This window comes from Etheostoma cragini, chromosome 11 (assembly GCF_013103735.1).
Source record: "Etheostoma cragini isolate CJK2018 chromosome 11, CSU_Ecrag_1.0, whole genome shotgun sequence".
NCBI lineage: Eukaryota > Metazoa > Chordata > Actinopteri > Perciformes > Percidae > Etheostoma > Etheostoma cragini.
This window is the reverse complement of record NC_048417.1, coordinates 12,811,652-12,825,752: the sequence shown is the minus strand read 5'-3', so window position 1 is coordinate 12,825,752 and position 14,101 is coordinate 12,811,652. Positions and strand designations below refer to the sequence as shown.

Genomic DNA, 14,101 nt, shown 5'->3' with positions numbered 1-14,101 from the left:
AATGGCTGCAATGAAACAAAGAGTGAAAAATGTAAAGGGGTCTGAATACTTTCCGTACCCACTGTATATATATATATAGACAGTTGCCGCTGCTGTTTCAAAATCTTTTGTGAATTGTCTCCAATACTTACTTTTTATCTTCTTTCCAATTAAACAAAGTGCTTGTCCTGTCATTATGCTCCCTTCTTTCCTGTTGTTCCTCAACCCAATGTAACTCTGTGTGTTTTTGGTTTAGGACCCAGTGGAGTCTGGTATTAACATGAGTTGTAAAGACATGATAACAGTGGTGTCTGCAGCCTCACTTACACTACTCCGCAGAGACATGTCCCTCAACAGACGCCTCTACGCCTGGCTCCTAGGTGCCGATTATTGAAATTCCCTCTTCAGTAATAATTTACCCAGTCATTCTTCAAGTTAACTCTGTGAATGTGTTTTCAGGGACCGACAAAAAAGGAGGAATGGTGGCTCCACATCCCACCCTCTCCTCTACCGCAGAGGAACATACGTCCTTCTACTTCAACACATATTCTAAAGATTTACTTGTGCAGGTAACTCACTCATGTGTGGAAAAGCACACAAACAAACACCAAAACCTAAAATGTGAATAAATGAGTAGAAAATAAATGTTAAATTTTAGTATAACCTGATTTGTCAAAGCTGTTTAAGAAAAAGTTCTTTTTGGGAAATACACTTATTGACTTCCTTGCTAAGATTTCAATGAGAAGATCAATACAACGCTCTGTTTGTTACTGTAATTATGAAGCTATGACCAATAGCAGGTAGGCTTAGCTTTTTAACTGAAATCATGGGAGAACAGACACCTCTAAAGCACATTTAATTAAGACGTCATAAATCGTTTGCTTATTGCAAGGTGTCTGAAAATGCCCGTTCTAACTTCTATCTTTACACTCACCAGAGAAGCATGTATAGAGCATTAAGGAGAGGAGAGGAAGTGCAATTCACTTTGTCACAGCTCGGTCAGATGTATCTGTTTGAATGGTGTACAAATGTTTGCCACATGTTTCTCTTATTCTCATGTGTTTGTTTCTGTGACTCCAGGCTCTGATTAACATCCTCAAACAGAAGGATGTGGAGAGCGACCCAGAGAATGTGATTGGGTACCTCAGGCCCTTTCGCATCATCATCAGTCTGTTGGATAAACCGGAGATAGGTAGGCAGAACTGAGCAATACAGTGTGCCAACAAGTCATAATGCTGAATTACTTGATCCACCACTCAATGTCTCAGCTTTAATTGAAGCATGTTTCACTGTGATAATGACAATGTTGCTGCGTAGGTCCAGTCGTCTTGAGCAGTTTGTTGTTGGAGGTGGTCCGAGCCTTCTACAGCTACTGTCTAGAGATGCTGGGGGAGGAAACAGTCGCCAGCTCAGGGCTCTCAGGCAACCAGCTAGCCATGTGAGAGCTATAGATGATAGGACAGATGCAAGGATGTTTACTGTTGAATTCATAATAAACTGAACATGTGACAATATTACAACGTACAAATGGAAGACAGAAAAAAATTTGTTTTTCATATGTTTTCCTAAACAGTAGGATAAAAGAGAATAAGAATGCATCGGAGATCATAAAGACGGTGAATATGCTTGTGAGCTCCATGAACAGTGAATACCTGTGGGAGTACATGATGCAACGCTTCTGCACTTCTCTCGGGTATGGCAGAAATGACTGTGACACTCAGTCCTTATTTATAAAGGGGAATTTTGCATGTTCAAAATGTAAACTATCAGGTGTTGACTACAGTGGGGCTTGAAAGTTTGGGCACCCTTGGTAAAAATTTGTATTAACGTACATAAAGAAGCCAAGAAAAATCTCCAAAAGGCATCAAATGACAGATCAGACATTCGTATAATATGTCACAAAAGGTTAGATTTTATTTACATCATTGACACTTTCAAAATAACAGAAAACAAAAAGATGGCTTCTGCAAAAGTTTGGGCACCCTGCAGAGTTTATAGCATGCACCGCCCCCTTTGGAAAGCTGAGAACTTTCAGTGTCATGGATTGTTCTCAGTCATCGTCTGGATAGACCAGGTATTTTCAATCTTATGGTTTTAAATGCCCAGACTCATCTGCCCTTGCCCCAACAATCAGCACCATGGCTTCTTCTAAGCAGTTGTCTAGAAAACTGAAACTGAAAATAGACTATGCTCACAAAGCAGAAGAAGGCTATAAGAAGATGGCAAAGCGTTTTCAGATGCCAATATGCTCTGTTCGGAATGTAATTAAGAAACAGCAGTCATCAGGAACAGTGGAAGTTAAATAAAGATCTGGAAGACCAAGAAAAATATCAGACAGAACAGCTCGCAGGATTGTGAGAAAAGCAAGTCAAAACCCACGTTTGACAGCCCGATCCATCCAGAAAGACCTGGCAGACACTGGAGTTGTGGTACACCATTGCACTTTAAAGAGATACTTGTACAAATTTGGTCTTCATGGAAGAGTCATCAAAAGAAAATCTCTTCTACGTCCTCACCACAAAAATCAGCGTTCAAAGTTTGCAAATGAACATATAAACAAGCCTGATGCATTGTGGAAACAACTTCTGTTGACGATAAGGTTAAAATAGAACTTTCTGGCCGGAATGAGCAAAGGTATGTTTGGAGAAGAAAGGGCACAGAATTTAATGAAGTAAAAATGGATTCAATTTAATTTCAGCAAATTTTTAACGCTAACTTGATGCCATCTGTGAAAAAGCTGAAGTTAAAGCGAGGATGGCTTCTACACCTGGATAATGATCCTAAACACACCTCAAAATCCACGGTGGATTACATCAAGGGGCTTAAACTGAAGGTTTTGCCATGGCCTTCACAATCTCCTGACTGCAACATAATTGAAAATCTATGGATAGAACTTAAAAGAGCAGTGTGTGACAGACTCAGAAATCTCAAAGAACTGGAAGACTTTTGTAAGGAAGAATGGGTGAAGATACCGTAAACAAGAATTGAAAGACTCTTAGCTGGCTTCAAGAAGCGTTTCCAAGCTGTGATACTTGCCAAAGGGGGCAGTACAAGGTATTAACTCTGCAGGGCGCCCAAACTTTTGCAGACGCCATTTTTTTGTTTTCTGTTATTTTGAAAGTGTTAATGACGGAAATAAAACCTAACTTTTTGTGACATTTTCTACAAATGTCTGTCATTTGAAAATCTGTCAAGGTTTTTTTCATCTTTTCTTGGCTTCTTTATGCACAGTAATTACATTTTTTACCTGGGGTGCCCAAAAGTTTGAGCGCCACTTTACACAGTACGTTGTGCAAACTCAGAAACATGCATGATTATAGGTCAAATTAAAAGGTAGCAGTAACATACGTATATGTACTGTGTATAAACCACAGCTTCATTAAAACAGTGAGGTTAAAAAAAGCCAATGGCTGTATCAAATAAATTGTTTTTGTGCACGATAAAAATTGCCAAAATCTTATATAAAATGTGTGTGCACTTTTTCTTGTTTACCCTCAATTATCAACCAACAAGGATCCCTGTTTTTATTTTTTTCATCTTTACTCCATAGGGACAAAGGTGACACACCAACGCCTCCTCGGGAGGAGCACTGTCACCCTGCTCCGTCTGTCACAGAGATGTCAAATCTCATAATTTTTCTGCTTGACATTCTTCCTCTGGTAAACAACTCAAACACCCTTAGTTCCCTGCCTGAAACCAAATTGATGCAAGTAATCATTTTTAAGATTTTCCTAAAAACTAGTTACAGGTTTGACATTTTGGCAAAATCCAAATACTTAAAAAAATGTAGACAAATTGAAAAGCAAACCTATTATTTTGAGAAAAATAGTTAACCCTTTCTTGCATCCCTCTGGTACTCTGTTACAGTTAGGTTTAAATAAATGTTGACTATTATTCAGCACTAGTTTGAAATCTGACTCATACACATACCTAAAGAAATTTGTTCACACAAACTGAGCTTTTCACACTGTACAAGATGAGGGGACCTGTTAGCCTGGGGTTAAGCTTTCACACTGAATCCATCGTGGCACATTTCAAAGTGGGCTAGCTGCAATTTTGTCCTTGGGCTTGTAGGTCCTGCTTCAGAACAGGGTTAACCTCTAGTTTGTGGGGTTAACCCCTGAAAATCAACTAAACATGGAGTATAAGGTTGCCGGTGTGAAACATTCCTAAAGTAACGTTTTTTGTTGTTCAATCACTTGAGTTCTTTTTCATGTCATCAGAATGTAAACATTAGTCACATGCTCCAACAGACATTTAACCCAGGGCTAGTAGAAGTGCAGTGTGACTTGTATAGTCCTGGGCTTAGGTCAGCACTGTGTTAAGAATATGCAGTGTCACAAAGTGCTTGTGGGTTTTTTCCCACAGGAGCTCCATGCTGACATCCAGTCCCAGTTTCTCCCTGAGATGTTGGGCACCATGCTGGGGACCCTGCACAGCAACATGGACTTTGTTAGCCTGGAAGATGTAACACACGGTCTACGCGCCTGCTTTAAGGTTCTGAGTAAGATCCAGATGCCTGTGGCTTATATGGATGTTGAGGCAGGTGCGCAGACAGAAGACATAGAATCACAGTTACTGGAGGAGAAAAGCAAAAAGACTCAGGTAAGGTATCATTGTACAGTCTGTGCAAATGTGTTTTCTTTTTATAATATTTTTGATGTTTGACTGTTTTTCATATCGATATTACTCTATCTAGGATATAGAGAAGGAAGGAGAGAAAGAAGGCAGTGTTAGCCAGGTTAATGGTGACCATGGAGATGAAGAGCTGAACAGAGATGGAGGAGATGAAGCAGAACCTGCCAATGTTACATACCCAACACTCAGGTCTGAAGACAGTGGATTGGGCATCAGCGCTTCACCTTCAGAGCACCATCTCCTACCAGGGACGGGAATGGGCCAGGAGGGAAATGGGGTATGCAAAGAAGGTGAGGGAGTGTGGAGGAGAGGAGGCTGTATAGACACCATGACCCAGTGTCTGCAGGACATCCTGGCCTTTATAACCACAAGGTAAACCACTGAGCCCCTATCAAATTAACTGTAACCTACATGGACCTCTTTTATTAAGTGTAAGTCTTAATATTTTAACTACTACCATGTTTCAGATATCTACTGGTACAGGTGGAGGATGTTGGAGGAGCGGAGAAAGCACCTCAGTATGACCTAACTGCTGCTTCTTTGGATCAGAAGACATTGTTGCCAGGCACAGGGGGACGTGAATTTAAAGACAAACTAACTGAACTTTTCACTCAACACAAGTCTAAACCCCACCCTACATCTGACGGCCAGCTCTTAGCAGCCCCCACAGAGAAGAAAAAGGAGCGTGGGCATTCAGGGTGTCTGGACTGGGCGGCTGGCTACATGCCCCGGAGCAGGGCAGAGATCTCTGAGGCCTGTCGACAGGCCTTCACCGCCACCTGCCACCTGCTGCTGGAGTGTACCACCTTCCCTGTCTACCTGAGTGAAGATGAGACTCTGGTTCTCCACACAGACATGTTTGGCCACACAGGTCAGCACATACTGTGCATGTATATGTTATTTATCCATGTTATATTTTGTGTTAATACTATTGTCAGCTACGTACTTGAACCCACATAAGTGATTAAAACGTTTTTGTTTTCCATAGGTGGGGACGTTGACAGCCTGCCAGTGTGGATGAGGTCCCTGATGATACTGTGCTGCCTGTCCAGGGACTACAACATCCAGCACACTGCAGTTGCCTCCCTCTTGGAATTCATCAACCACTCCCAGTCCTTAGCACTGGTCATCCAGGACAAGCACAGACGCTACCAGAAATCTGACTCCAACCCTCTGAGTGGGCGGCTGCAGATGGTCACTGTGCCACCCATCTACCCTGCTCTGCTTCGTGCCCTAGAGGAAGGCACAGATTTCTATCAGGTTAGGTTATAAAAGGAAAATCTTGATGTAACCCAAAGCTGTAGTGTAAAGCATAAATGCAGCATTCAAGATGTTTTTTTTGTTTTCTTTTGCTATGACCCAGAGGGTGTCCCAGGTGCTGTGGAACCAGCTGGACACCGAGCGGAGAGAGCAGCACATTTCCTGTGTGGAACTCTTTTACCGGCTTCACTGTTTGGCTCCATCAGCCTCCATCTGTGAAGACATCATCTGCCAGGCGCTACTGCACAAAGACAAGGTGTTTTTGCCTGCACACACACACACTCAACATGATTTGTTTGCATATTTGGTCTCCCAGCATCTTCTAGATGTGTCAGTTTGACTGGGACACATGAACAGAGACACTAGCAAATGTGCCAAGTTGAGCAAGGAGGCCAACAGATTGTCTTGTGTTTGTCTGTCCCAGGCTGTTAGGCTAGAAGCACTACACCGCTTCACAGTTCTATGGCACCTGACCCGGGAGATCCAGACCAACAGGACCATGTCTCGCAATCGCTCATTTGATCGGTTAGTAGTACATAGTTGTAAAGTGGCGACAACTTGAGGGTAGTGTCTTCATTAACATACATCACTGTTTCTGTACTTCTTAATTACTGTATATTTTATCTAAGTACTCATTTTATATAGCTTACAATATCGACATATGTGTCAGTGCTCCTCAGTATGGATTAACCTGCCATACAGTGAGGCATAAGTGTCCGGTGCAATGATGCAAAGTGGAGAATGGCAAAACAAAGTTGAGAAAAGTTCCACTTTATGCAAATGTCCCACAGTGCAAAGTAAAACCTCAGATGTAACAATAATACTTGAATATGTAAAATCTGAATGAAATCAATGTTATTTACATGATATATATATATAACATGATCAACCACTGCAGATCTGAGACAAAGCCGTCTTCTTTGTATCTGTAACCCATCGTAAGAAACACTGTGTGAACTCCACAGTTTGAAATCATTTTTTTAAAAAGCATGATTTTCATTTTTGGTTGGAAAATCCTTTATCTACTGAATCTGACTGTTGAAATGTGTGTCTCTCTCAGGTCTCTGTGTGTTGTGGTGAATAGTCTAAGCTGTACAGATGGCTCGATAAGTGCAGCAGCTCAGTGTTGGTTGGTCAGGGCTCTTTCCCTTAATGACGTAATTCGAATCCTGGAGCCTATTCTATTGTTGCTGCTTCACCCCTCCACTCAGCGCTGCTCTATTCAGAGCATCAAACAAAATATCACTGCTGGTAAGTGCATTTGTCAGCATATGCTGTGTAAGTGAATACAATATCAATTGGATGAATACATGAATGTGTGTTATGTTCTGTTTCTTAAAGGTAATCTGAAAGGTCTAAGCAACAAACGTCAAATCTCCACCAAAACATCTGGGACATCTGCAGATGCCATGGCAACAGAAGTAACCACCTTAAACCTCATGAACATTGTGGACCGAGAATCCCTGTGGGCAGAGTTAGACAGTGGCCCAGAGTTGGCCAAACCACCGGACACTTTAGTGATATCTAGGAGTGAGAGTGAAGCAACCGAAGAGGATGGAGAGGAGGAGGAGGAAGAGGCCCAGAGTGAACACACTGAGTCAGCTGACACAAGTGGTGCCCAGGTATCCACTGAGAACTCCAGCTCAGGCTCTGTCCCTTACCGCAGCAGTGAGGAAGGAGCCATTGTCAATGGCCTGCGGCGGGCAGAGTCCGAGCACACGCAGGCATCTGATTCACTGTCAAGTGAGGAGGAGGAGGATTTAGAGCTGGAAGTCATGGCCAGGTCTCGCCTGTTAAAACAGGAGCACGAGAAGAGAGAGGCCATCAACTCTCTGTTTCGCCATGTGCTTCTGTATCCTGTGGCCGACGGCTGGCGCCATCTGCTCCAAGGCTTGGCACTGCTAGACAGCCTGCTGCGGAGCAATGCTGAGGGCTTATTGGTGGATGCCCTCTCTTACACTTCTCTTGACACAAGCTCTGCTGCACATTTAAACCTGGTTTCTAACCTCTTGCAGCGCCACCAACAGGCTCAAGAGGGTCAGGGTTTCTACGGCGGCCTTCTTTCTCCTTCATCCTCCCCCTCATTGCCTCCATCCTTGCTCATTGAACTGCTGGTGTCCTTGTGCTTGCGATTCCTGCGCTCTCAATACCCTTCCTATATGAGCCTGGGTCCGCTTGACCTGCAGGGAAACAGGGAGGTTCAGGTGAAGAGTGTGGAGGTGCTGACCCGGATGGTGAACCAACTTGGCTGTATGGCACAGGGACAAGAGAGCGATGGGGCCAGCCTGGAGCTTATCCGCAGACTTCTCTCAGGATGTAAAGTGCAGCAGTATGCTCTGCTTGCACTTTCTGCATCCATGTATGCCAGCCAGAGGGGAACAGACAAGGTACCACCCAAGGGTCTGGAGCTGCTGGATGAGCAGGAATGCCTGTCAGAGGAGAGCCTGGTGAATCTTGGAGCAGGAGGTGGACAGGAGCAGTACCCCTTACAAATGGAATTACTGAAACTCCTCAAGGCTCTTATAGTCCTAGAGTGCCATGTTGGGCCTGGTGGGGCTGTCTCAGCAGCTGGTGCAGTTGGAGCATCTGGCCAGACCGGGGAGACTCGTGAATCCCCAACTGCCACCACCCCCCTTGCTCGAGAGTGGCAAACGGCCGTTCTTTTTCAGAAGTCCATCAATGCAGCACAATACGTCCAAAGCCACCCTATCACAGCCCAGGGAATGTTTGTTTCTGCCGCAGCCAGGGCTCTGCAGCCGCAGTATGGCTATGCCATGCACCCCCACTGGGTGTCACTGCTGTGCTCCTCTCTGCCATACTTGGGTCGCTCGTTGGGCATCATTGTAGCTCCACTCATCAGTCAGATCTGCAGGAACTTGGATGAGCTGGTCAAGCTTTATGAGCATGATGGAGCAAAGACAAATCAGAGGTAGACTAAGCACCACTGAAAACCTAGGCTCTCGCTGATATAGTTTTGTACACTGTTAACGATTTGACAGATTTTTTAACTTTTTAGGGGTGCCATTTTGGTCTCTCTCCTGACTTGTAGGATTTTATTTCAAGTCAACCAATAGTCAAACCCACATAGATCCAATAACTAAAACCAGTGTAAAATAATAAGTAAAGTCATGGAAGAAAACGTTCCACTTCACAAAAACAATATAAAACCGTACAAAGATGCACTGATAAGTTTGCATGATTTTTGAAGTTCAAGAATTAAAGCAGTATAAGTAGTTATGTGGACCAGTGTGTGTGTATAATGTAAATGTGCTAAAATCCCCAAATTTTGTCCTTTAAATTGTAGCTATGTTTTATGTTCACAGCTGCATGCTAATTTGAAATAATCGGAAAATTAACAATGAGGACACTATTGTTCTTTAAATGTTTTTTATTTAATTTGATGTATGTGTTTCTGTCTTCTGATCAGCCTGAATGGTAGGAGGGAAAACATTGCTCCTGACTACCCTCTGACTTTGCTAGAAGGCCTGACCACCATTACACACTATTGTTTACTGGACAAGAGGGTGAGGAATTAAGCACAGACACAGATATGTAGGCCTACGTCTTTTATGTATGAGAATGTAAATACCCATTTTCCTCTTTTTCTCCCTCTGTCAGACCTTTGTTGCCTGTGATCCTGTAGATGTCCGTAATGCACGCAACGCTGTGATCGAGGCACTACCGCACATGCTTAGTAGCATGGCATTGTTATGGGGGGTGGTCATGAGGGAAGAGTTTCAGAGGCGGGCATCTGACACTGCACAGAGCAGCAGACACACTTCTACCTCTGTCTACTTTAAAAGCACCAAGGTGTGTTACATACATGCATATTTTCTTCACTTCTTTTATCCAAATGTATGTAAAACAGATCTGTGTAAGTTATGCTGTATGTGATTGTTGGTCCGGCACTTACACATTTTCTCCTTTTTGGCCATGTGCATGGGTTTTTATGGTATATATCACCCATTCTTGGTGTGTGTGTGTTTGTGTGCGTTTAGATTTTACGGCAGAGGATACTGGAGTTCTTGTTTCCTCTAACTGGGCATTATGGGATTCAGCTCATGGCTTCACTGGGAGCAGTGTGGAGCACCAGGAAGAGTAAAAGGAGACATAAAAACAAAGTAAGAACTGCAGTGTTTCTAGAAACCTAGAAAGGACACAGTCACATAAATCTTACTGAAAGGATTTAGTTGACATCATTACACTGCTGGCTTTTTTTTAGGTTTTGCCTGTGGCCAGCGAGTCTCGTCTAACCATTGTGGCTCTGGTAAAATCATTGCACACCTTGCACACAGATGCCATCCTACAATTGGTCAAGGAGGTTGTGAAAAAACCACATCAGATGAAAGGAGAACAGGTATACAAACCTACATAGATCCACAGCTTTTCAAAAGTGTGTGTGTGTGTGTGTGTGTGTGTGTGTGTGTGTGTGTGTGTGTGTGTGTGTATAAATATGTATGTGTGTGTGTATATATTTCCCTCACTTTTTATACTTTTTATACTTTTCTCTCCATCAGAAGTCAACCCTGGTAGATATCCCCATGTTACAGTTCAGCTACGCCTATATCCAAAGGTAGGTAGGAAATAAAATGCAAGTCTCCACCTCAGGTTTAATAAAACCATTCTATAAATGCTCACTGTTAATAATTTACGTTGCTGTATGTAGCATTTCAGCTCCGACTCTGCAGGAAAACATGGCACCTCTCCTCAGTTTGTTACGAGAATCTGTTCAGCTCAACCTAGCACCGCCTGGGCACTTCTTGTTGCTGGGGTCAGTTTTAAACACTTTCATTACTTAATCAACGTTCATTTACTGTAAATGCACAACACAGGGTTGCACAACAAAATGCAGTTGTCCCTTTATTCTAAGTAAAAATAAAGTTTATAGAAATGCACTGCATTCCATGACATTAACAATGATTGGACTGCTGGTTGTATCGGCTCAACGTTCAGTTTAGTTTCCATTGGGGAAATATGATACTCACTAAAAGTTTCTGTCTTGCAGAATACTGAATGACTTAGTCAATAGGCTTCCAAACCTGGACAATAAGAAGGACACTAGAGATCTGCAGGTATGACGCATGATGTATTACTGTATTTATGATTGAGATAGCGAGTGAGTGGATGCATGTACAATACTGCGGTGAAACTGATTTTGTTATCATGCAGGAGGTGACTCAGCGGATCCTAGAGGCAGTGGGCGGGATCGCAGGGTCATCTCTGGAGCAGACCAGTTGGCTCAGCCGCAACCTTGAGGTCAAAGTTCAGCCACAGGTTTGCCCTGAAGCAGACGAACCTGAAGACGTCGACATGGATGGTGACCATTATGGTAACTTCCTTTGACAAATACATGCATGACCTCATCCTAACCACTGGTTGAGACAGTTAAACCAGGCAATCAATATAGCCCTCTGTCAGATAGTAAATAAAGCTTACAAATCACTGCTGTTGCCATTGAAACACTGCTCTTTATATAGTACACTTAAGCTTAGTATACCATGGATGAACGCGACTTTTTACACTTTGTTTTGAGATTTGACCTAAGAGTAGAGACCAGCCTCCATATTCGTGGAAACCCAGTGTTCCAGGTGTCGCAGTGGCCTAGGTTGACCGTTGGGGCTCTGATGGCAGGAGCTTTTTATTTGTTATAATACCGATTAGGGTCAATGACTAAAGTGACATCTGCATTTAGATCTATGGGAACAGTACAGACCTGAATGCTTGATTTCTACACTGAGGTTGTCCTGATGCAGTCTGGGGCATTTTCCTACCATAGTTTGGGGATACATGTAGTCTGAATAATCACTTTTATTCTATGATGAAATATTTCTTTTAGGGGTGGGGCAAAAATCAATACTTCATAGTAAAGCAATATTTTCCATTTCAATACTGTATCGATACACAGACTGCTAGTATTAATATGTGTTGGTCGGTTTGTCTTCTTGACAATCCCATTTTGCAGCAACAAAATGTAAGTGAAATGAACAAACAGAAATTCATCTTTTTAGATGAAACAGATGTTGACAAAGTTTGTTTTGGGGGGAAATCATTTTAAATTGGGTAAAATTTGTTGGAAAAAAAGGTAACAAATTGCAATATATCGAAGAATATTGCAGTATGTTTAAAATTCCAACAATGTATTGTGACATAAGTATTGTGATGATATCGCATTGTGAGGCCTCTGGTGATTCCCATCTCTCATTCCTATCTATAATTGTCACTTACAAGTAATGCCACTAATCCTTCTCTCCTTCATCTTCTTCTCAGAGTCAATGGCTCAAGCTAGCACCATGGTTTCCTCTTCGGCTCCCTCAGGTTACAGCGTGCAAGCTCTTGTTCTCCTGGCTGAGGTAGGGATTTTTGAGGTCTTATTTATGCTGAGGGAATGAAAGTGTGAATCTTTTTGTGTTCGTATTTTTTCATACGTTCTCTTACCATACAGGTTTTGGCACCTCTTCTGGACATGGTATACCGCAGCGATGAAAAGGAGAAAGCCGTTCCTCTAATTTCTCGACTCATGTACTATGTTTTCCCCTACCTGAAGAACCACAGGTAACTAGTGTGCAGGTCTATTTCTATGCTAACATATAACAGCTTTGGTCTGTTTGGTCTCAGTAGACTTCATCTATCTTGGACTTTTCTCCTCTAGTGCCTACAACATGCCCAGCTTTGAAGCAAGTGCTCAGCTGCTGAGCAGTCTGAGTGGGTATGCCTACACCAAAAGGGCCTGGAGGAAAGAGGTCTTTGAGCTCTTCATGGACCCCCTCTTCTTCACCATGGCTGCCTCCTGTGCTCCCAGGTTAGTATGTTTATTTAAACTTAAAAACACAGACACAAACACAGAGGAGTTACATTTGGTCTTACAAAAGAAGGTTTTTTATATTGTATATTTATGGCAGTGAACATGAAGCACGACTTCATCTAAAGTCCAAATCAGGACTTGGGGCTTACCACTTGGACAGGAAAGTAGAATGAAGAGTAGTGCTGCTGCAGATGGGAAAGTCTAATGGTGACCAAGCCGAAATGCCAATCAAATCTAGGAGTTGACACAGCCCATAGTTCAGAAAGGCAAAATAAAGTTAAATTTGTTCTTCTTACTCTTTTCATTTCCGGAACTATATGGCTTAAAGGGGAGATGGTGACACTTATTTATATATGTGTGCATATCTGGTACAGTATATCCAATCCCTGTAGAGAGTACTTTCACATCTCAACTCAATCTTAATATCAAACATGACATAGTATGTGTAGTCAAAAAGTCTACAATCTTCCTTCGGGATGAAGAAAGTATCTATCTATCTATGGATATTGACAGTTGTGTATATTGATAATTTATGTAATAAATATATCATTATTTTGAACATGCAGTACTTTGATAAACATAATTTAAGAGAGACACATCAAGCTTGCAGCTCTGGCAGTTTGAACAGGGAAAACTTTAATTTGTGTGTGCATACCATGTGCGAAATTATCTTACTGCATCTTTATGTAGAATCTTTTTGTTTGTCTGTATTTCATTTTATTACACACCTAATGTCATCCTCTTGATTGCCCTGTGTTCTTTATAGTTGGAAATCCATTATTGACCACCTGCTGACTCATGAGAAGACCATGTTTAAAGACCTCATGAGTAAGTACATTCTCGAGTAAACGTTTAGGGTGCTGTAAAGATGCAAATATAATCTAAAGGTGAGAGGTAAACTGTGACACCTAAGGTTCATTTGTTACTTTTAACGTCTAGATCATAAAATGGAGATAATCTAAAGATTTCAAATAAATAGGGATGAAGAGAGTTTATGGAGATTATTATAAATGATCAATTCCTAAAAATAGAAGCATTCAAAGATAGACAGGTACAGTTTAGACAAGACATCATTTGTTTTCAAACCAGTGCAGTCAAAATGTCATTTGTGGAAGTGGTGTGTCACATTCAAATTACAGAGACATTTTTGAATATTTGCTGTTACAAAGCTATATTTTTTTTGCTGCTGTAGGCATGCAGAGCAGCTCCCTGAAGCTGTTTGCTAACGTAGACCAGAAACCCATGCTGCTGAAGCGCCAGGCATTTGCCATGTTCAGTGGAGAAGTTGACCAGTATCATCTGTATCTGCCCTCCATTCAAGGTGTGGTGCTGTTTCTTGAAATTTCTGTAGATTGTGATGTACTTTTGTTCAATAAGTGGTTAAAACAGACATTCAAATTGACTGTGTTCTTTAATGAGTAT

At 42.1% G+C, this 14,101-nt stretch overlaps 1 protein-coding gene across 3 annotated transcripts in view; it reads left to right on the top strand.

The window, feature by feature from the left end:
- Positions 1-14,101, top strand: part of dop1b (DOP1 leucine zipper like protein B) — a 37,446-nt gene that overhangs the window by 6,096 nt on the left and 17,249 nt on the right. For all 3 annotated transcript variants that reach the window (XR_004658591.1, XM_034886202.1, XM_034886201.1), the window contains exons 7-33: positions 236-359; positions 439-548; positions 1,060-1,171; positions 1,297-1,417; positions 1,553-1,672; positions 3,530-3,638; positions 4,348-4,584; positions 4,679-4,989; positions 5,085-5,488; positions 5,606-5,877; positions 5,981-6,133; positions 6,302-6,402; positions 6,938-7,128; positions 7,219-8,806; positions 9,305-9,401; positions 9,496-9,687; positions 9,876-9,998; positions 10,100-10,234; positions 10,395-10,450; positions 10,544-10,648; positions 10,883-10,949; positions 11,047-11,206; positions 12,145-12,227; positions 12,320-12,429; positions 12,527-12,676; positions 13,446-13,507; positions 13,872-14,000. Coding sequence is in view for 2 of the 3 variants with exons in the window: in XM_034886202.1 (XP_034742093.1) it covers positions 236-359; positions 439-548; positions 1,060-1,171; positions 1,297-1,417; positions 1,553-1,672; positions 3,530-3,638; positions 4,348-4,584; positions 4,679-4,989; positions 5,085-5,488; positions 5,606-5,877; positions 5,981-6,133; positions 6,302-6,402; positions 6,938-7,128; positions 7,219-8,806; positions 9,305-9,401; positions 9,496-9,687; positions 9,876-9,998; positions 10,100-10,234; positions 10,395-10,450; positions 10,544-10,648; positions 10,883-10,949; positions 11,047-11,206; positions 12,145-12,227; positions 12,320-12,429; positions 12,527-12,676; positions 13,446-13,507; positions 13,872-14,000 (5,422 nt within the window). In the remaining variant the exon portion in view is untranslated. The remainder of the gene's footprint in view (positions 1-235; positions 360-438; positions 549-1,059; positions 1,172-1,296; positions 1,418-1,552; positions 1,673-3,529; positions 3,639-4,347; positions 4,585-4,678; positions 4,990-5,084; positions 5,489-5,605; positions 5,878-5,980; positions 6,134-6,301; positions 6,403-6,937; positions 7,129-7,218; positions 8,807-9,304; positions 9,402-9,495; positions 9,688-9,875; positions 9,999-10,099; positions 10,235-10,394; positions 10,451-10,543; positions 10,649-10,882; positions 10,950-11,046; positions 11,207-12,144; positions 12,228-12,319; positions 12,430-12,526; positions 12,677-13,445; positions 13,508-13,871; positions 14,001-14,101) is intronic.